General features: G+C 37.2%; 3 protein-coding genes across 53 annotated transcripts in view; 2 read left to right on the forward strand and 1 right to left on the reverse strand.

The window, feature by feature from the left end:
- ABI1 (abl interactor 1) overlaps positions 1-2738 on the forward strand; it is a 90361-nt gene extending 87623 nt beyond the window's left edge. For all 6 annotated transcript variants that reach the window (XM_026672150.2, XM_026672152.2, XM_026672154.2 and 3 more), the window contains one exon: positions 1566-2738. In XM_026672150.2, coding sequence (XP_026527935.1) covers positions 1566-1741 — 176 coding nt within the window. In that variant the 3' untranslated portion in view covers positions 1742-2738. The remainder of the gene's footprint in view (positions 1-1565) is intronic.
- Positions 2739-4094: 1356 nt separating this feature from the next.
- Positions 4095-16919, reverse strand: PDSS1 (decaprenyl diphosphate synthase subunit 1). 4 transcript variants are annotated; one of them, XM_087946722.1, is made up of 11 exons: positions 16631-16919; positions 14793-14857; positions 12988-13117; positions 12729-12859; positions 11970-12115; positions 10998-11105; positions 10794-10903; positions 7890-7970; positions 7615-7728; positions 5914-5994; positions 4095-4554 (listed from the first exon to the last, which is right to left on the reverse strand). In XM_087946722.1, exons 1-11 carry the CDS (start codon positions 16802-16804, stop codon positions 4414-4416), a joined length of 1281 nt encoding a protein of 426 aa, XP_087802848.1. In that variant the 5' UTR covers positions 16805-16919; the 3' UTR covers positions 4095-4413. The 4 variants fall into 4 exon arrangements, with proteins under 4 accessions (XP_087802848.1, XP_087802851.1, XP_087802849.1 ...); XM_087946725.1 differs by having other exon boundaries at positions 14793-14860; positions 16631-16804; XM_087946723.1 differs by lacking the exon at positions 16631-16919 and adding an exon at positions 16249-16414 and having other exon boundaries at positions 14793-14860.
- LOC113414989 (uncharacterized) overlaps positions 16825-20569 on the forward strand; it is a 49439-nt gene continuing 45694 nt past the window's right edge. For 15 of the 43 annotated variants that reach the window (XM_087946684.1, XM_087946712.1, XM_026672139.2 and 12 more), the window contains exons 1-2: positions 17006-17258; positions 17901-17962. The gene's annotated coding sequence lies outside the window, so the exon portion shown is untranslated. Of the gene's footprint in view, positions 16953-17005; positions 17259-17900; positions 17963-20569 lie in introns of those variants that run through there. The other 28 variants (XM_087946690.1, XM_087946687.1, XM_087946688.1 and 25 more) reach the window with 6 other exon arrangements.

A 20569-nucleotide genomic window follows, 5' to 3' on the forward strand; every position in this document is an offset into this window, starting at 1 on the left:
TCTTGGTTGTATTGAAACATTATACTAAGTAAACAGTCTATGGCCTTCCAGTTGTTGTTAGATTGCATATGCTGAGTAATATTGATAGAAACCCTGTAATTTCATAAGTTCAAAATCAAATGTAAGTATTAGAAATATAAACCTGTATTGAATTCTAACTTTGATTTTCAGCTTTATTTCCACCAGTTGTGTAACCAGCTGAATAAAGTTTTCCCTATGATTAACCTGTCTCTACCCTTGGGATCTGAACACTCTTTTTCCCTAGCAGAAGTGGTGTTAAGATAGGAATGTATCCACAAATTGGAATATCATTTATAGTTGATATATTCCTCTATTGCTAGTTGCTGTATACTTTGTATTAAACTCATAAAATGTTTTCTTTTCAGTTCAGCACAGCCTTCCCAATATGGTGTCCTTTGCATGTGTTGGAATAACAATTCTCAAAATTCCTCTGCCTGGATGAGTCTGGGAGTTGAAGCCCCAATACTTAGAGAGTGTGCCAGTTTGGGAAGGCTTATTTTTAGCATATGTATGAATCCAGATTTTGTGACTGGTTAAATCATGTTTTTTAAAAATGTATAGCTTTGTTTAGTTAGCTCAACTATTCTCAGCATACTTTGCATCTGTAAATTTGTCAGTCCTCAGATTAAAAATGACCTTGTTTTTGCCACTTCATTTTATATCTAGTAAAATAATAATAATATATAATATATAGATATATATAAGTTAAGGTATCCTACTTCTGAATTGGTATGTAATGGAAGCAATACATCTGCTCTCTACTTGTAACAAATATTTATTTTTTTCAAGTAAAACATACACTGCTGATTCACATTTCTGGGCTATGGGTAATTTTAACACAACAGCATTTGTGGTTGGAGGTGAATAAAGTAACGTCCCAGCATTTGAAGGATTGTATGTCTGTAACAACAATTAAAATTGAATTAGTAGTATGCCATATTTTGTGGGTGGTGGTAATTGGGCTTTATTTTTCTAATACAGGGATAAATTTGAGGAAGGATGAAGCTTCCTTTCACCCTTAGTTTATCTAGTTCTGTATGGAATATCCAGAATACAGAAATTACCATGAGGCCTTGGGTATTTGATCCAGCCAACTCTTGAGGGTCATTTTATTTGAAACGTTAAGGATTAGATTTGGGATACCGTGCCTGCAGTGTATACTTTATTACTAGAATGCAGAAATAGTCATTTCAATTGGTCAGTCAGTCTGGTACTGACTGTAACTCTCACACCCACTTAACTTGTTCCTGCAAGATAAAATACATATATGGTTAAGGACTATTTCCTAGAAACTACGAAACTGTGGAGAGTTCTAGTCCTATCCAGCTGGGTGATTTTGGGTCAGTCCCTTTTTCAGCGCAACTCTCTTCACAGTTGTTTTTATGGAGGAAACAGAAGGAAAAAAAGAGCATTGGGAGGGAGGGAGGGACAGAGAGAGACAAAAATCTAAAACAAAAAAATCTGAATTGACATGAAAACTCTAGAAATGATTTTAGAATAACTTGTGACAAAATTCAATGGTACCTCTCTTTCCATTTTTCTAGTTGTTGCCATATATGACTACTCAAAGGACAAGGATGATGAGCTATCATTCATGGAGGGTGCAATCATTTATGTGATAAAGAAGAATGATGATGGTTGGTATGAAGGTGTATGCAACAGAGTGACTGGCCTGTTTCCTGGAAATTATGTTGAATCAATCATGCACTATGCAGATTAACTCTTTTTTCAGGCCAGGCTTTGCCTTCAGTCATGCCATAATGATCTACAAAGGGTAAATTAACACTTGTCTTAATGCTCCTTAAAATGTGCACATCCTTTCCAGGCCATACTGTTAAATGGCATGATTGAATGTTCATCTGTAAGCATCTGTTTCTGGAATTTGTAAAATGAACAAATGTTTTAGGGGTATGCAGAATGGAATGGTTTGTTCTCAGAAGTTCGGTATTTTCCCCAGAATGGCCTATGGAATATTCTGGGTGAGGTTTGTGTTTCCAGAAATCTTTTTTGGAGGGGATCAAGAAGAGAGTCACGGTGTTCAAGACATCTTTTGCTTCTAAAACAAGAGTTTTACAAAACAGTTCACGTTCTGGAAGAAACATACAACCACAGAATGATTGGCCTACAGAATGATTGGCCCACAGAATGATTAGAGGGAGAAACAGAACATTCCAAGAAAAAGCTATTCTGTTCTGCAAATAACTGAACTGTTTATTACTGATTATGCTTATTTACCTATGCGTTGTTTTCTATGACCAGCCTAAATATTCTGGGGAAGTAGGGTATAAACTATTTAATGACTCAAGATTCAAATCGTGCCATTGTTTTCTTTTCTCAGTGCAACAGCGTGATAAACTAACAACTGTTAAGACTAATTTTAAATCTGGTTGAAAAGTTTAATAATGCTGGTCATTTACCTTTATTTAGACTATTGCTCATCCTCAAAATATAGTATTTGTTTAAAAGCATGCATAAAAACTTATGTATTGAATTACACTTTTTTTCTGAAAATCCAAGATGCTTCCAATTTGTTGTAATCTTTTACTGGAGTACTTTCACTAAGAGTCTATTCCAGTGAGTCCTTTGAGTCTCTTATCGAATATGTCCATGTGAATCAAAGATGGGTGGTCTTATGATGTGTGTGTAATTTGTACCTGAGTTTTTAATGAGTAAAATTGCATTGACTTTTCCATTCATAAATACATAAATGAACCAAAGGTCTTGTCCATTACTTTTGTTGGCTTGCCTTGCTTTGCAAAGCAATATTGAAGCATGTTGACTTACCAAAATTTCCCCCTTATCAACAGGGTCATTTTTAATTGCAGGTCCAAAATCTTAACACCCCAATAAAGGGAAAAGTACACTTCTGCAGGTTATCATATATTCAGATTCCACATTATTTGGCTTATTCGTTAGTAAAGGGATATGGAGACTGCAACCCATGATTTTTGAATAGTTATTATTGGAAGCAGAAAGCACATCAATAAAAGGCTGATGGGAGGAAGTATAAAACAAAGTTGTTCCAGCTTGCTAAAATGCCCACTAGTTTTCTTTTTAGGTGACTTACCAGGTTTCAATGATCTGGGAGCAGTTTTAGAACAGAAATCTGTTTCTCTTAGCTACCAGAGTATGGCCAGGGATGGTGAAGTTTATAGGTGAATTAAATATTCAATCACTTTTTAATTTTAGCTGCAATGGTACTTTTCCAAGCAGTCTTTTGCTGTAGAACTGCCTTGAGAAGAGGAGCTTTAATGACACATTGCAAAAATAGATGAACGTGCAGAAGATGGGCAAACAAACAATCCCAAGTGACTGTTCTGTTTAAAACTATGAAGTCTCTTGCTCTGCTGAAAGTAAATTTTCATTCCTGGGGGATTGTCTACTGGTTCCCGCCCCGACATCACTATATTTAAGCAGCACCTATCTAGGAATACAGCTCTTATGGGCTTCACAGGGATATATTTCCATAGCAATGCTGTTTCTAGTCAGGCATTCCACTAAAAGAGCAAGAACAGCTTATACTGAAAAAGACATAGATTGTCATGCAACCTGTTTGGCTTTAAGCATGCAGTAGAACATCTCCAGTTTGAGCACAAGGTCAGGTCACATTTCTGGTTTTGGATAGTACACAAATTAAATTACAAAGGGATTTGTTGCTTTGTGTAGTAAAGATTTATTTGGGCTTAATCACTGCCCTAATGGGCATTAAATGATGAAAAAAGCAAGTGTATTAAATACAAGAACAATAATATTATCTATCAACATTCAATACTGAAGAATCCCTTGCCTTATTGTTCCTTAAATGAACCTAATTGCTTTATTTGCCTTTTCCTGATTGTTAACATGTTATTTCTGACATCAAACAGCAACTCATGAAACATATTTGTATTCCCTTTATAAATTGGAACACTTCTTGATTTGTATATAACCTGTTTTAATTATAACAAGTATGTACAGTCTTTTATAATAAACCATTCTTTAATTTTCTGGGTACTTTGAAATTCTAACAGGCAATTTAATTATTCGAGGAGTTGGTTATACTCCCAGCACACATGAGGAACTGCAGAAATAATTTAATACACTGATTGTATTTTATTGTTTGTGGCCTTCAGCGTCAATATAGTGAACAGTGTAAACAAATTCCCAGATAAAACAAGAAACTTCTTCATTAAAAGCATAGATACCACGTGTTGCTACCAATTTAACAGACTGATTGTGTTTCACTGATGCATAAGGCTTTCTTCAATAAAAGCATTTCATAAGCCTAGTTACTTAACTAGGAAAACTTTTTTTAAAAAAATGGGAACTCCACCAGAAGCAAGCCAAGATGTTCTGAAACAGTTTAGGCACAGTCTGGTAAAATAGCTGCCAGAATCACCAGGAAGAAGATGATTATTTGTCTCGAGACAAGACAATCTCCGCCAGCTGCATAAGGGCATCTCTTTCCGGGGATGGTCGGAGCTTGCTAATTTCCTTCACTGCCTCATGACAATAGCGCTGTGCGAGGTAGTTTGTTTGCTGTATGCCACCACTCTAAGAAAAGACCAAAATATTAAAGGAGGAGTTAGTGAACCATACAAAGCTGCTGCTTCCCCATTCTGCAATTGGTTTTGTGAGAGTTTAGTTGACTCTTTTTTAGAATTGCATTTTAAAGATGCATACAACTTAAACATAGACTTAAGCTATTTTGAAAAGTTCCCTATCTCCATTGTGTTTTATACCACCATGGATGCCATGATTTAGGAAAATGTTCCTTGAATCTTAAACAACATCCAATATAACCAACTGGCTAAATTGGCAGTCTGCTGAGAGAAGCTTGCATGAATTACCAAGACAATATTTACTTAATCCACTTTCAGTATTATCATCTGTTAGATCAGTGTTGTTTTTTTTAACTTGGCAACTTTAAGATGTGTGGACTTCAATTCCTAGAATTCTTCAGCCAATTTGGTGGCTGAGGAATTCTGGGAGATGAAGTCCACGCATCTTAAAGTTGCCAGGTTTGAAAAACATTGTGCTAGATGTATATCCTTGCAGGAGCTAAAGGCAGCTTATATGGGAGAGGTAGATATCTCCCTTCCCTTTATTCCATACAACACGGGTATCAAATTCATGTTGTCACATTGCCATCACGTGATGTATCATGATTTTTTCTCCCCAAAGCGGGGGTGGGCGTGGCCTGCATGTAATGCATTCGGTCTGCGGGCTGCCTATTTGACACCCCTGCATACAACAATCCTTTGAAGGCTGGGGTAAAATACTTGGCCCAAAGTTATCCTTTGAATTTTCATGGCTAAAGATGGGTTTGAATTTGGCCCTCCTATTTTCTAGTCCAGTCCTTAATTACTACACCACACTGGCTCTGTTTTATACATTGTTTAATCTGTGGTAATATGTAATAATTGCTGTAGCATGGACATGGATTTACTATAGATTCTGTAACTTGAATCTTACAGAATCGAAAAACACAGACTGTCAATGCCAACATGATGGATTTTTCCTAACTGAACTAAAAACATAAAGAGGTAGTCCTTGCTTAACAAATACCCTATTTAGTTATTTTTTGAAGTTACGACAATACTGAAAAAATAATCACAATCAGTCCTTGCATTTTCAGTAAGAAGAATAAAAAAGAGAAGCTGATAGTAAAACTGCAAGTCATGCCACGTGATGTCTCGCTTAATGACCACAGTGGAAGTGACATTGTAAGCATCGTGGTCATGTGATGTCTCGTTTAGCAAGTGTTGCAGGTCCCAACTGTGGTTGTTAAGTGAGTACTTCAATCAGCATTGTATCAATTGATGTTTGGTCTGCAAGGAAGAGTGAAATCATAAGAGTATACCAAATTTTCTTTAGGAACAACCACTATTTTTAATAAAGGTTTTATCTTACCTGTAGTACAAATTCCTGGGCACGTTGGACATCACCTGGGTAAGTGAATCGCCTCATTATCATGGCATTAATTTCTGGGAACTAGAACAGAGAAAAGTATTATTGTCTCATCCTAGGCAATTCTTTGCCTATTGACACAATCTAAATCCAGGCACAGTTGCATAAGAATCTTTTGTAGCTCGTGGGATGTTTTTTTTCTCAGAAGTTTTTTCTCGCTGAATAGCCCGTCAGCATACTGGAGACTCTCAACTGCAGGCTGGTTAAGAAATTGTGCTATCTGACAGTGTTCATAATTTGCTGTCAAACCAAGTGAAACTGAGTTGATGATCTGAAAATGTCCGTTTCACTTTAATTCATTTCAAGGACCCAAAGTGGATCATAATATATGTAGGAAAGAAATTGTCATTAGAAAAAAAAACAAATACAGTGCTGGATTTTATGAGTTTGTGTGTACGTGTACGTGTGACAAATTGGCCCAAATGTTGGATAAGAGCTTTCTTTCTTTCTTGCACAGTGTAATTTGGCAGGACTTATAAGCTTTAAGATCCTTCCCTACTAATTACAATAAAAAATTTACTGTATTCAAAAATTTGCAATCCCTTGAATTCAATCAGATATTAAGCATAACTGAAAGGACATAGCCATCACTTTTATATTAGTTTATGAATTTTCATATGTGTTGCAATAAATTGAATAAATGATTTAGCAAAACAAGGACAAATCAAATTGACTTCACATCTACGGTTTGACTGATTTTGGCTTAGTGTGTTTTATAAAAGTAAAAGATTCCCCTTTCCAATCATAACTGACTCTAGGGAGCATTGCTTATCTCTGTTTCTTAGCCAGGGAAGTCAGAATTTTCCAAAGACATTTCTATATCATACGGCAGCATGATTATATGCCGAGATGCATGGAACGCTGTTACTGTCCCACTGAAATGATATCTATTTATCTATTTGCATGCTTTCAAACTGCTAGATGAAGCTAGTAATAGGAACTCACTCCACTGTGCATTGCTCAGATTTCAAATCTGGGCTCTCAGCTTTCCAAGTTTTTAACCACCGAGACATTGCACTGCTAGTGTGTTATATACAACAAGCCAATGAAGTTTATTTTAAAAAAGCATGGATAAACCACAAACTGAGAACCAGTTTGATGTAGTGATTAAAGTAGAAGACTAGAAATGGGAAGCCCAGGAGTTCTAATCCTGCCTTGGGATTCACTCACTCTGTCTCAGCCCTAGAAAGGAGGCCAATGACAAACCACTTCTGAAAAATGCTGGTAGAAAAATTTTCGGGATCTGTGAAGGTAGCCTTCAAGAATTGGATACAGCTGAACTGAACCTCTACCGCCAATATGAAGGTTAAATGCAACTTCCAACTATGTAAAACTTTGGAATACTCAAACCCAGATAGGTTTCTACCATTAACTTTTAATGATCCAGTCGATAAACTTAACCGTGCCTTGTGGTGCTAATTTGAGGTAGGATAACAATAAACCAATTAAGAGTTAGTATTTTTAATAGTTATTGCTTCTGATTTGAAAAGCATCTGTGGTGGCTACCTTTCCTTTCTGTAAGCATCTTCCTTTCTTTCCTTCAAAGAATGCATACACAACAATACTTTTAATTTTTAAGAATGAATAAAACACAACTAGACGTCTAGTATCTTGGGAAGAAAATACAGTCTCTGGTATTCATACCTGCTGGCAAGCAAATAAGACGGGTCCAGTGGCTATTCCAAGTTTAAGGTCCGCTGATGCAGGCTTTCCTAGCTGTTCGGAACACGATGTGAAATCCAGCACATCATCTACCAGCTACAGTAAACAAAGAATATACCATATAAAGTTTATAAGATTTCCTTGCAAGACCTAAGTAAAACATATATATATAAATGCTCCAAACCTCCCTCTTTAGCATTTTGTTTAATTGGTAAAAAAAACTCTGCGTCTTTTAAGTCATCATTCTTATGTATTACCTGAAATGCTATCCCAAGGTTTTTTCCATATAGATATGCAATTTCATGAACTTTTGGATCAGGACAGCTGAGTACAGAAACCTGAAAAGGAACAAAAAGAACATAATCTTTGGTTACTTCCCATTATTCATATGTGCCAACAATGTACTGACACCAGAGAAGCAGACATCAAATAGCTGCATTCTGCTCAGTCCCTTTTTATATATGCAGAGTTTTTAAAAAAATAAGTTATGGTAAAGACGAAGAGCAACAGGACAGCATTAAAAACAGGGTCTTGCAAAGGTCTGGAGAGAGTTGGGAGTAGAGATAGATAGATAGATAGATAGATAGACAGACACACAGACAGACAGACAGATGATGGTTACATACATAGATAGGCAGAGAGATAGAGAGACATAGATACCTTTATATCCAAAATGGATTGACTTAAATATTAATATAGTTGCATTCATAACTGCAAACAGTCTTAACACATAGATTATGATTGCAAAATGGTTTAATTTTACAGTCATCAAATTTCATTGTAATATAAACAAAAGCACTATAATGTCGACTCATAATTAAATACCATTTTAATTAACTTTACTAATAGTATTCTTTACCTATCAGACAGCTAAATTGATGTATAATCAGAAAATAACCAATGTGCCAAAAACCTATGCAGTATTAGAAAGTCAGTTGTATAACCCTTTCTTTACTTACCCCAGAAAGCAGAGCAAGATGTATTTAATCAAAAGTACTATTCCTATAAATAATTATTTTAAATAGAGTGGAAACCCTGGTCATGACCATAATTTGTTCCATAACTTTGGTTGCAATCTGAATTGGTCGTGATCTGAACCTAATTTTACCATTAGATTGTATGTAAATACGATTAATCCATACCAGACCCCTACGAACTGAATATACATATTGCTTTTTAAAGATTTTTGAGCACAAAAATGGTTAATTATGCCATAGAATTCACAGTGTACTGTAATAGTGAAATGTAAAATCCTTTAATAATACTGAGAAAACCTACTTTTTTTGCCCTGCACACGCAGTGGAGAACAGAGCTGGAAAGCAGGCAAGTTGAGATACAGTGGGACGAGTGGGTGGCATCTTCCGATCGCTTCTGCCTTTCCCAAGCCTCTGTGTCAGCGCAGAATTACTTTTGCCCATCTCTTTTCTGCTATGTGCCACCGCACAAGCTTCCCACAAGCCTCCCATGAAATAGAGACAGGCGAAAGTCATGCTATCAGCTCAGGCAGTTTGCTCCATTGTCCCTCAGCTGTGGAGCTTGGCCAGGAAGGCACCCGCAAGACCTTTCCCACCTCCTGCCAGCTTAACGTGCTTCCCATCTTAAGGCGGCTGTGCTTGAGGGGCGTAGGCAGCGCTCTCCCTAGCCAGGCTTGTGCACCAGGTAAGCTTACCCCCCCCCCCAACTCACAGAAGCAGCACTTTTCAATTCCTCAGAAACTGCAATTTTGGCACATGGCAGGATTCTGAGGATCTTCCTCCTCTTCTGCACAGAGAGCTTATTACTAGTAGTGAGGGCTTACGAAAAACGGAGGAACACGCACCAGTTTTCTTTTCAAGGCAACTGATTTAAGAGCGTGGGAGAAGAGAGAGAGAAAGCCTCTTGATTCCTGTGCATGTCTTTTCACTTAAATGTGTGTGGGGACTGGAGCTCTTGAGGGAGTGTTTGATCGCCACCCGAGTATATGTTCGTGACCAGATTCAAAAATTTTCTGAATTTTTTGGTCGAAACCCGATTTGGTCATGACCAGAGGTTCCACTGTACCTATTAGTCTAATGTCTGAAGAGGATTGTATATTATAGAAAATTTAATATGACAGACACTGGGCATTATGTATTTAGGGTGCCAAATCTTTTGGCTTTAAACCAGCACTTTTATACTATGCTTGTAAATAAGTAGAAGCTTCTAAATTATTACAAAATTGTTGCGATCCACTCTATGAAATACACTTCTGAAAAATATTTGCATTTGCTCTATTTTCCAAGGGTTTCAATAAACCCTATCCAGAATTCACTAAGATGTGAATCCCTCTGGCCAGGTCCTTCCCAAGCATTCAAGAAAAAAACTGCCTTCTACCAGGACCTCACTCTCCAAGCATACTAATGGTCTAAGAATCTACAGTCTAAGTTCTACACTCATCTAATATTGATTTTTCATCTGGAACAGGGCATACATCTAATTCTAGATTAGGAATCAACAGGACAGGAGTGACCTCCATCCATTAGTTTTGCCCATCTATGGTCTCAAATTCCAGGCAAGGTTTAATGTAATCTGTAATGTTTTAAGGTGCTGTGTGTGGCATTTGGTTTGGTTGCCATAATATATTTTTTAAATGGCCAAAATTTCAAGAAATCACCAGAACTCATAAGATATTGATTTTCTCATCCACTCTACGGTAAAAATTCAGGTGGGAACTCTAACATCTCATGAGATTCCATGAACATTCAAAAAAGGCTGGAAATATCTGTTTAGTATTTTTGCTGTCTTCTTGGAATCACCTGAAATAATGCACCACAAGGTGATTGAAAGAAACTTCAAAGAACTCCACTTACTGAAGTCCTAAGTAACACCTTGATAGCACAACAACTGTAAAACCATTATTTGCTCAGTGAAGTTATTTCCATAAGCCTTCTCTGAAACTGATGAAGCAGAAAACTAAATTCACCATAACTGTGTTGTGTTTTGAATTAAGCTTCTTAATTAATTAAGCTTCATTAGGTTTCTCTTTTATTTTTCTGTCTGGAAAATGAACCAAAGATACCACTGCAGCCATTTTGTCAAAGCCCGTTATATTCATAAGCTTGTTGAAAAAATGGTTCAGTCTTCTAATCTGTCTTTCCTCCATACATTAAGATAAATTTACAGAAAAGATGGAACGTACATACTGCTTTACAGCTGTGTGCTATAAGACTTGCAGTCTTCTTAAAAGTTTTTTCGAGGTAGTGAGAAAATCTCTCATTTTCGTTTTCTTTGGAACCCAGCTGGAGAAATTCACCTGTAAGAGGTAAAAAAGATCAACTGTGTTAGCAACTAATTGCCAAGGAAATAGAAATTCAGTTATTTCTAGTTATGTTGCTAAAAAGCCTTACCACGCACCAGATCTTCAATCACTTGCGTTATTAGAGAAAGGACAGTTGTGTTGCCAATACGTGCTAAAACTAAAGATGCTGTAGAAAGGATAAAATCACCAGCTAAGACTGCCTGGAAAAGAATAATTGACTTTAAAATATTTTAGCTGGCACCATTATTCAATTTACAGCTTTGCATACCATTTTTAAAAAAATCTTGGACAGTAGTCAGGGAACTTGCCAACAAAAAAAATCTGGAAAGCAACATCAGAAATGCAATTACAAAGGGCAGTACACATTTTATATTTTTTCTTAACTTATATAAAATATTTTTTTTTCCATAAACTGTAAGCCAGAGTGATAAGACAATGAGATATTGGAAAGGAATTTTGAGAGTTGAAGCCTATACACCTTAAAGTTGATAAGGCTGAGAAACACTGCTTTATACCCATTAGAGACTTCACCTAGTCCCTCTCTCTTGGGAAATTCAAGAACAGGGTTGAGGCTCCACCCTTTATCTTCTGCCAAGAGCAAGTTTCTTTATATAAAATTATCATATCAACGGCTATTATCTGCAAATAGGTAACAAAACTGAATGCCCTTATATTTGTGGAAATTTCAACTGCATATACAAAGTTTAATTGCATCAGTTGAGCATCCAGCAAGAACTAGAGTTGTCTTAAAGAACAAAAATTAATATCTACTTTCAATTATTTCACTTTCCTTACCTAACCTGCTCCACTGTGATCTTGCCCTTTTCCAAGCCCCTGGTTAGAGAAGGTGGTGAACCCCTTCACCACCCCAGATCAACAATCCTTCTGGGATACTTTAGGTGTTACACTGATTGTTGATTTTTCTCTGGGCTCTCCCTTGGACATGTATTTTCCTGTACTGTATTGCTCCATTTTGTGTCATGCAGATTAAAGTAGGAGATAAATTGATCAAGTAACCTTCCCACTCTAACAACACTTTCTATAGCTAAGATAAAAATACTTGCCTTCCTTTCCCCCCAGATTTGATTAACAGTAACCTTTCCTCTTCGTGAATTAGCATCATCAATTACATCATCATGAACTAGCGTAGCGGTATGGATCATTTCTGCAATTAATGCTATGGAGCGTTGGTTTGCCTTCACTTCTCTAAGATTGAGACGTGGGAAGAGGGTAAGAAAAATGTAGCATGTCAACCCTGTCAGAATAGCTTGAACAATACAGGTGATATCAAGTCAGATTCAAAATTTTTGGAGACCATGCAAATTCTTGCCATATTCACTTATCTTCTGCAATAATACATGGTTTTTCTTTGAACCTATCCATTGGTCGTATCGACTGATTTCTATTCTTCTACTTTCATCAACCTTGTCTCACATAAACAGTTTTTAAATTAATTATCCACTTGTTCATCACATTCCATGGCAAATATGCATGTTTCAGCTTGCTAATCTTCTATCGGTTGCCCTACTAATAATGAAATGGTATTCATGATTAATATTTGGAGTTCAGTTAATGTTTATAATGAAATTAATATTTCATATTTAATGTAGAAGAGGAAGCATAGAATTAATACTGTAAGTCAGGGCACAGTAGTACAGGGAATGCACATAGTAAGAAATTAGTTTCTCTTATTCTAAATAAGACATATCCATTAAATACAAGAAGGCTGAATATCTGCTAAATCTTCTTGCTGCTATTCGCTTTTGTATGGGAACAAACCTTAACTGTAATAATTCAAAAATAAAAAATAGATATTTACCCAGAATTATTATGATGAAAATTGCATGCTCTGGCCATTAGTGCCACAATAATTGGTCGAAAGGCCTTCCCTTTACCATCAAAGTAGTAGTCACACATTTCTTTAAGTTCTGTAGTAGAAACCCGTAATTCCTGCAAAAAGGCGAACAAAGCCTGTTCTATATCTGCAAACCTAGACTTGCTTTATGACAATAAAGTCCCATCTCAAGAATGATCTATAATTAGAGCTTCTTACCGTACCACACCAAAAACATATTTACCTTTTTAATATCCTCATAGAAATTTTTCAAGTCTTTTCCTCCAAGTTTAAAAGGATCTTTGTATTGTTCATCGCTGACCGTTTTACCAAAGCAATGAGTTTGCACTGTTGTATGTTGAAATCTAGCAAAACTTTTTGGGGAAGAAAGAAAATATTAACATAATCCCTGTAACTAAGGCAATTTGGTCATTCCTGCCCACAAAAATAACTCTACTGTTACTACTACCTGGGCATAAATTGTTTCAACTCCTACCCTCAAAACGACGCTATAGAGCACTGCACACCAGAACAACTAGACACAAGGACAGTTTTGCCCCGAACACCACCACTCAGCTAAACAAATAATTCCCTCAACACTGTCAAACTATTTACTAAATCTGCATTACTATTACTATTAAACTTCTAATTGTTCCTATCACCCATCTACTCCCACTTATGACTGTATGACTGTAACTTTGTTGCTTGCATTTTTACGATTAATATTGATTGTCTCCTAGTATGATTTGATTGCTTACTTGTACCTTATGACTATCACTAAGTGTTGTACCTTATGATTCTTGACAAATATACACTGGCAGCACATGCACCAAAACAAATTCCTTGTGTGTCTAATCACACTTGGCGAATAAGGAATTCTATGCTATGCTATGCTATTCTAATTGAATTTTAAAAGAAAATACATAAAAAGAAATAGTTATTCAAGCTTATCTACAAAGTTAAAAAAACATTATTCAGTCAATACTTGGAAGAATGACATAGATTTTCTAAAATCATTGTTTGGAGAACTTGGGTGGATCTTGTGTTTGCATTAAGCGGCTAAGATACCTTCAGAAGCAATTATTTTGCAATTCTACTATCCAAAATGGATCTCTGTCTTTGCCCAAGTTTTAACCATGGTTAGGATAGAGACCCATCCAGCAAAATTATTAGTTTCTCATACTCCTATCTTGCATCAGCTATATTATAGAAAAAGACTAAATATTTAGGATCTATAAAAGTTATAAAAACAGGAAAAATAGTGTAAGCATTTTTTTCAAATGTACTATGTTATTATCTCTTTGAGAGACATAGATGGTTTCTAAATCTGATACATAAATAAAATAAATGTTATACCTTTGTGTGAGCATGCATATGGGGAATAAAGCAAAAGCTGTCATTTTGTATTGAATTAAACAAATTTTAAAAATCCTCCAAGCATTTCATTCTGCAGTTATTTTCCTTCTTCTAAAACAGGAGAAGAAAAAACCCAGGACCAAGTTACCATACATGTTATATAAGATATGAAATTATTGTCACTGTTCCCACTAAATTAATTTCTGATGTTTGGTGATGTATACTAATATCAATAAATCACCATGAAGTACCTTATACTATGTATACATATAAGTGTATATCATATATATAAGTTTAAATCATATACACAATAGCTAAAATTGCAAGTGCTCACCAAGTTTCATAAGATTTTATCTATTTTGCAAAATTTTAGGCAAAAGATCACATTTCATACAATTTCCTATGTGATTCTGGCTGCTTTAATTTTTATTTAATTTGAAATATAATAGATGAGAATATTTGCTTTGATTGCTTCAGTTGCTGTATTAAGAAACATGCTTATATGATGATTCTCAAAAATTCTTATATATCGATTTAATGATTTATACTGAATGTAACCGTCACAAGACTAAATGTTATAATGCATGCAATTTAATATCTCATTTAACACCGCATCCTTCACAAACTTTAAAAGATACTGAAGTTACCTACTTTAATATGACTATTTTTTATAATAGAAATATTTCCACTTACCGCCAACATATACTATACATTTTTGGAAAAAATAGACACAGTCTTTCCCCTAAAAAACTAGATTTCTGCTGAAAGAGAAGAGAAAAAAAGGATATTTATAATCTATATTTTATGCAGAATTAAGATAAAGTTAACAAAAGTTACTATGGGTGACAATAGCAATTGGAATCAGAATTTCTGTTGCTAAATGATGTAACTGTAAGGTATAACATGACATGACTAAATATCGACAGTAGCGACAGTAAGATTGGAAGTTCCAGTTGCCATCATAACCCACATTGGTTAAGTGAAGACTTCAAATGAACATGATATGAAGTCCCAGGAAAGCAAGCTGGTGGGTAAGAGTTATGGATGAGTGGATGGATGTTGTGGGTAGGTGCCACAGTTGGGAAGGCAAAAAAGTAGCAGGAGCGGGAACAAATCTTTATGTTGTCTTTATGGCAAGGCATTTTTCATTGCAAGCATATGGAAAGGAAACAAGAGAATGAGGCTAGTTGACTGAACAAGAATAGAGACCTAAATTAGACCCATTTGGATTAAGGGGTCAATGGATTTTATTGAACAGCTTGTATGCATAGGCAAGCAAACAACTCAACACTCCACAGATATTTCTCCTTATAACCATTTTTCTGCAGAGATGTTAAGTAGTATACAAGTGGCTCACATAACACATAATTGTGGAGGAAAGTTCCCTGGATTTGTTTCAATGGGTTTTAGCAACAGTAGAAGATAAAGAAGCGAATTATAATGAATTTATTTCATTTGGAAAACCTTGTAAAGAATCTTACTAGCTTAAGTTTCTTCTTTTCTTTTAATTTCTTTTTTTTTTGTTGATTACTCAACTCATGAGTAATCCTACTTTTTCCTGAAGAAATTGTTTTAACAAGTATTGTGAAAGATATCTAAAATGAAATACCAATGGGCTGAGCAAAGTAATAAAAAGCCTATTTCATCTCTGACATCTTGTACAGGCCAGTAACTTGTGAATTGATGAATCTGGGTGAAAAGACAGCAAGTTTTCTTAAACTTAGGTATGTGTTGGAACAATAATAATATTTTTTATCCCACTTTTGTATACTTTGGCCAACTCAAGGTGACAAACATATCCAATATTCATGTGTACAATTTACCAGCCAACATAGCCCATTGAGAATAATGCCCACTGACAGATCATTTAATATTTCCACCGTGTAAGCCTTTTAAGAGACACCTCCAAGACAAGTAAACCACATCAACACATCTTAGTGCAGTCTACGCTTTGTAACAGGATTGTGCAGCAGGAAATAGTTATTTTATTTTCCGTGGCCTGTGCTTATGAGATCTGCAACCTCTCTTCCTTTGCTTTTCCGCAAATCTTAGTCACTTATTTGCCATCCGGTGCCCTCCAAATGGCCCAGGCGACATCAACTGCACCCACAACTCCCCTGAAGGGGGCTTGGGTAATTAACTTCCTTACTCGTCGCGCCAGGCTTGGAAAACGCTTCCCTTTCCGCTCCTCGTTTTCTCTTCCTGCCCATGCCATTTCTTAAGAATACCCCATCCCCACAAGCGATAAGGGGTCCTGGGGCATTACAATGGCCCCATATCTCAGGGCATCGGGGCTAGTAAACATCGCCTTGGTGGCTCTTCTTAGCAGAAGCTTTTCAAGCGCCGGGCTGCTTCTGGAGGTTCCCAAAGGCGCTTCCCCCACGCTCCGCCCGCGTCCTGGTGTAACCCGGTTCCTTCACCCGAGCGCCTCGAGCTTTCCCCGGGATCGGCTCCTCCACCGGGACCAGCGATCGCTGCGCCCATTCATTCCCTTCCTGACCTCCAACCGCCCCCAGTGCAGCGTTACTTACGGCCGTCTTCAATGCTGGCAGCGCCGCCAGTTCATCGCCGGGCTGTTTGTTGGTGCCACCGCCGCCACCACTGCTGTCCAAGCCGCAGCTTCGCAAGCTGCTCAAGAGTCTCGCCGTCCGGGACGAAGCGGCGCATGAGCAACAGCAACAGCGAGGCCGACACCAGAGCGCCATGGCTTCCGATTCAGATCGGGCAAAGAGGCCGCCGCGTCTCGCTGCCGCTGTTTTGAGAGCCACTAGGCCCACCCCGCGATCGCCTGGGCTGCAGTGGCAGCGACAGCAGCAGCACCGACCCGGACGCGGAAACCCTGGTTTGGACAACGTGAGTATGTCTGGCAACGCCGCCTCCCGGAGTTCTTTTCCAGGAAACGCTTCAGGACAGAGAGGCTTATGAGGAGGCAAGGGAGTGGCGGGATGGTGCAAGTAGAAGAAGGAGAGAGGGGGTCAGTCCTCCCATGATTCTCCGGCGAAGGACGGAGTCGCGGATAGATCCGGATTTAACTCGCTCCCAGTTGCTCCCTGCGCTGGCTGAGGCTGCTGCTCCCAGCATAACAGCCGCCACGTGAATAGAATCACCTTCTTCTGTACAAAATGTCACTTAGGATTTGTATTAGAGAGGTGGGAAGGAGTAAGTCTGCCTGAAGTTATTTCTGAGAAAAGATGGGTTAGGACGATTGTGTCGCAATGATGGTTGAAGCTCATCCTTTTGGGGGGGAGTGGGGAGCTTTTAATAACGACACAACTTTTAATAATGTAAGCAGGAATCTGTGCGTCTTTCAGTGTGATTAGGAATTAATTTATGGATAAAAGCATACCTCGTTGATTCTGGGCTGGGCCATTGCCCCAGCCCGGACCCATATGGTAGTCCAATAGCCAATCAAAAAGAGGAAGAAAAATGTTAAAGTTTTTGAACTGTCTGAAATTCTTACATCAATGAAAAAAGGGGAAGGAGATGGATGAAGCAAAGTGTAAAAATTAGGTTAAACGTTTAGTCATTTAAGATCTGCAATTCAGACGAGATCTTGATATATGTGTTAACAGTGAACTCCAAAAAGTATGCCAAAAGGGGGAAAAAAGATAAATGCTGCTTAAACAGGGAAGGGGGAAAACATGGATCTATTAAGATGATAAACATGACAAAGGGAAAAACTTATCAGAAAAGGGAGAGAAAAGATCCATCTAATAACTGGATAGCAATATAAAATTAATTCAAAATTATCATTAAATGTAGACCATTCAGAAACATATTGTTTCATTTTCTCATTTATAGAACACATTTTTCAAAGATAATTAACAAATTCATACCTGGATCCATTCCTTATAATCAGGAGGGTAAGTTTTTTTCAATTTGCATAAAATTATTTTGAAAAGGACTAAGATCATTTTAAAATTTTAAATGCATTCATTCTTGAAAATGGATATTCCAGTTCTCAATTCTAACACTCAGAAATAATAAGTTTTATAACTTGCATTTTACTTTTTAAATTATGAATATGATTGAATGGTTGTTTTGTGTTCAACCATTAATTTTCTTAAGGATTCCAAAATTACTAGCATCCCTCTGGTTACTTGAGCATCTAGATCATATTATCTGGTTTGTTCATGTTAATACATTGCTAGAATACATTTGTTCCAGTTGACATCCAATGACATTGTATAATTATCAAACCTAGCCATAATACCATTAGCATGTCAGACCAACTTTAAAAAAAGTTTAAAAACTTTAAAAAAAAAGCAAAAAAAAGCCAATAGTTCAGAACCACTATGAAGATTGATTGATTTAAACAATCGCCACTATAAAACTTAATAGTTGGAAAACACATTCATAATAACTCTTGCGTATGGCTGCAGGTACAGCCAGTCCTCGTTTAATAATCCTAATTGGGACTGGCCATCTATTGCTAAACAAAGCAGCCATTGAGTAAAATGTCACTTGGTTGCTTTATTTACCAATGGTAGTTCCAGCAGTCCCAGTTAATGTTATTGAGTGAATATATGCAGTCATTAGCAAGGACACACCTGGATCCAAGCCATTCTTTGTAAGGTCCATCTTCCATCTACATATCTATCCCACAACTCTGTCCTTTTGGTCACCCACTGCTGCCAGTGCCCCACATTGTTCAGGCCTACCTGCTATCTGATGCCCATTACACTGTGCACCATTTTCACACCAAGGTTCTTTCATGTGCCAGCCGAATCTTTTGCAAAAAAAACAAAAAATGGACACATACAAAAAAGATCTGGCCAGTAGTGGCCAATAATGTGTAAGGTGATACACACCTGCTCACCTGTAGCTCTCACACATCTCCCTGCATGAGATTTCCATGGGGCCCCATGTGTGACTGGGATGGTGGAAAAGGATGGCAGTGAAAATTATAAGGAAGATCAGCTGGGAGTGGCACAGTAGTAGGTGAGGTGATTAAATGAAGGTGGACCCAAATTTTGTTCATCTGATGTGAGGGTATTACGATGGCCAGAATTTCAAGAACCGGTTGTAAGTCCCTTTTTTCAACACCCTCGTAACTTCAAATAGCCACAGTTTAGCACTGCATTATAAAGAAATAATTCAACTTCATTTTCATACATAGTTTAAAAAGTCAGTTGCTAAATAAAACCATAGCTATTTATACAACAGGTGTGTGGCCAATGTGAACCTCATTTGGCCTGGGGAGCCTTCTACTCCCACTACAATTGTCAGAAACCTGCAGCACCTGCAGTTTGTCATTACTGTGAGGCATGTAACTTTTAAAATCTATTGTAGATAACGTCTAAAATAGTTTTAACATTGTTAAAACAAAGAAGTCGTTCAGAATCCTACTCACACTACTTAGAGCAAAATGGTGTGTGTGTGGGAAGCAGAATATCCTGACCTTGCTCACAGGTTGCCTTAGGCACTTCACTTTGCATCATCATCCTGCATATTATGGTGTTTGGGTATCTGCAAAGGGTTTCTAAGTACTGGTTCCCCTTCCTTTCTAAAGGAAAGGAAACTGGTTTGCAAACTATAGCAACATTAGTAAAAAAAAAAAAAAAAAAAAAACCTTTGGTTTAACTTAATCATAGAATGTAAAGTCTGGAAGTGGTCTTGAAGTTCATCTAGTCCAGGAATGTCAAACTTATGCTGTCACATGATGTATCGGGACTTTATTCCCCTTCACAAAACCAGGTGGGCATGGCCAGTGGGTGACACATCTGGTCCGCGGCCCGGGAGTTTAACAGCCCTGATCTAGTCTAATCTTTTGCCTCAGAATAGGAATCTTCATTCCATCATCCATCTATTACATTATCTCCAACAGACAGAAATCTTTATTTAAATAACTCTTTATCATTCATCATCAGTTCTACTGTTCTACTGGCATTCTGCTCAGTGGTTCTATTCAGGCATTTCCCCATTATCTAATTGAAATCAATTCCTTTAAATCCAATGTTTTTTTGTTCTGTGCCCTATACTGTTTTACTTCATCTACATTATAGTCCTGATTCTTGAAAAAATAAAACATGTCCAATCTTCTCTTTGGGTTTAAACTTACTTAGCACCTCTGACCATTTCTTACCGATTTCTCCTTCTATGTCCCATGTCACCTTGGTTGTCAATCTTCTTTCCAAAGTATGGCACCTAGAACTAGATGCAATATTCTACATGCCACTTATATATAATTACAATATTCACTGAACAGATTTGTCATTGTGTATAAAAAAGGCAAATAAAATAATTTCCCTAGAATTAAACAATCATTGGCTGGCCTCAGTCATATCAACAAGCAAATGATAATGTAAACTCAGATCTACTAGATCAGTGATGGCTAACCTTTCCATCTTTGTGTGCCAAAAGTGTGCATGCATGCGTGCCAGCATCCATAAGGAAATGCATGCACGCTCCCATGTGCATTTGTGTGTGACCCATGCAGGCCATGCGTTTCTGCACATGCACGTGCAATC

Source organism: Notechis scutatus, chromosome Z (genome assembly GCF_049901735.1).
Source record: "Notechis scutatus isolate UNSWTSFEM ecotype Mainland chromosome Z, rNotScu1.2, whole genome shotgun sequence".
Classification (NCBI taxonomy): domain Eukaryota; kingdom Metazoa; phylum Chordata; class Lepidosauria; order Squamata; family Elapidae; genus Notechis; species Notechis scutatus.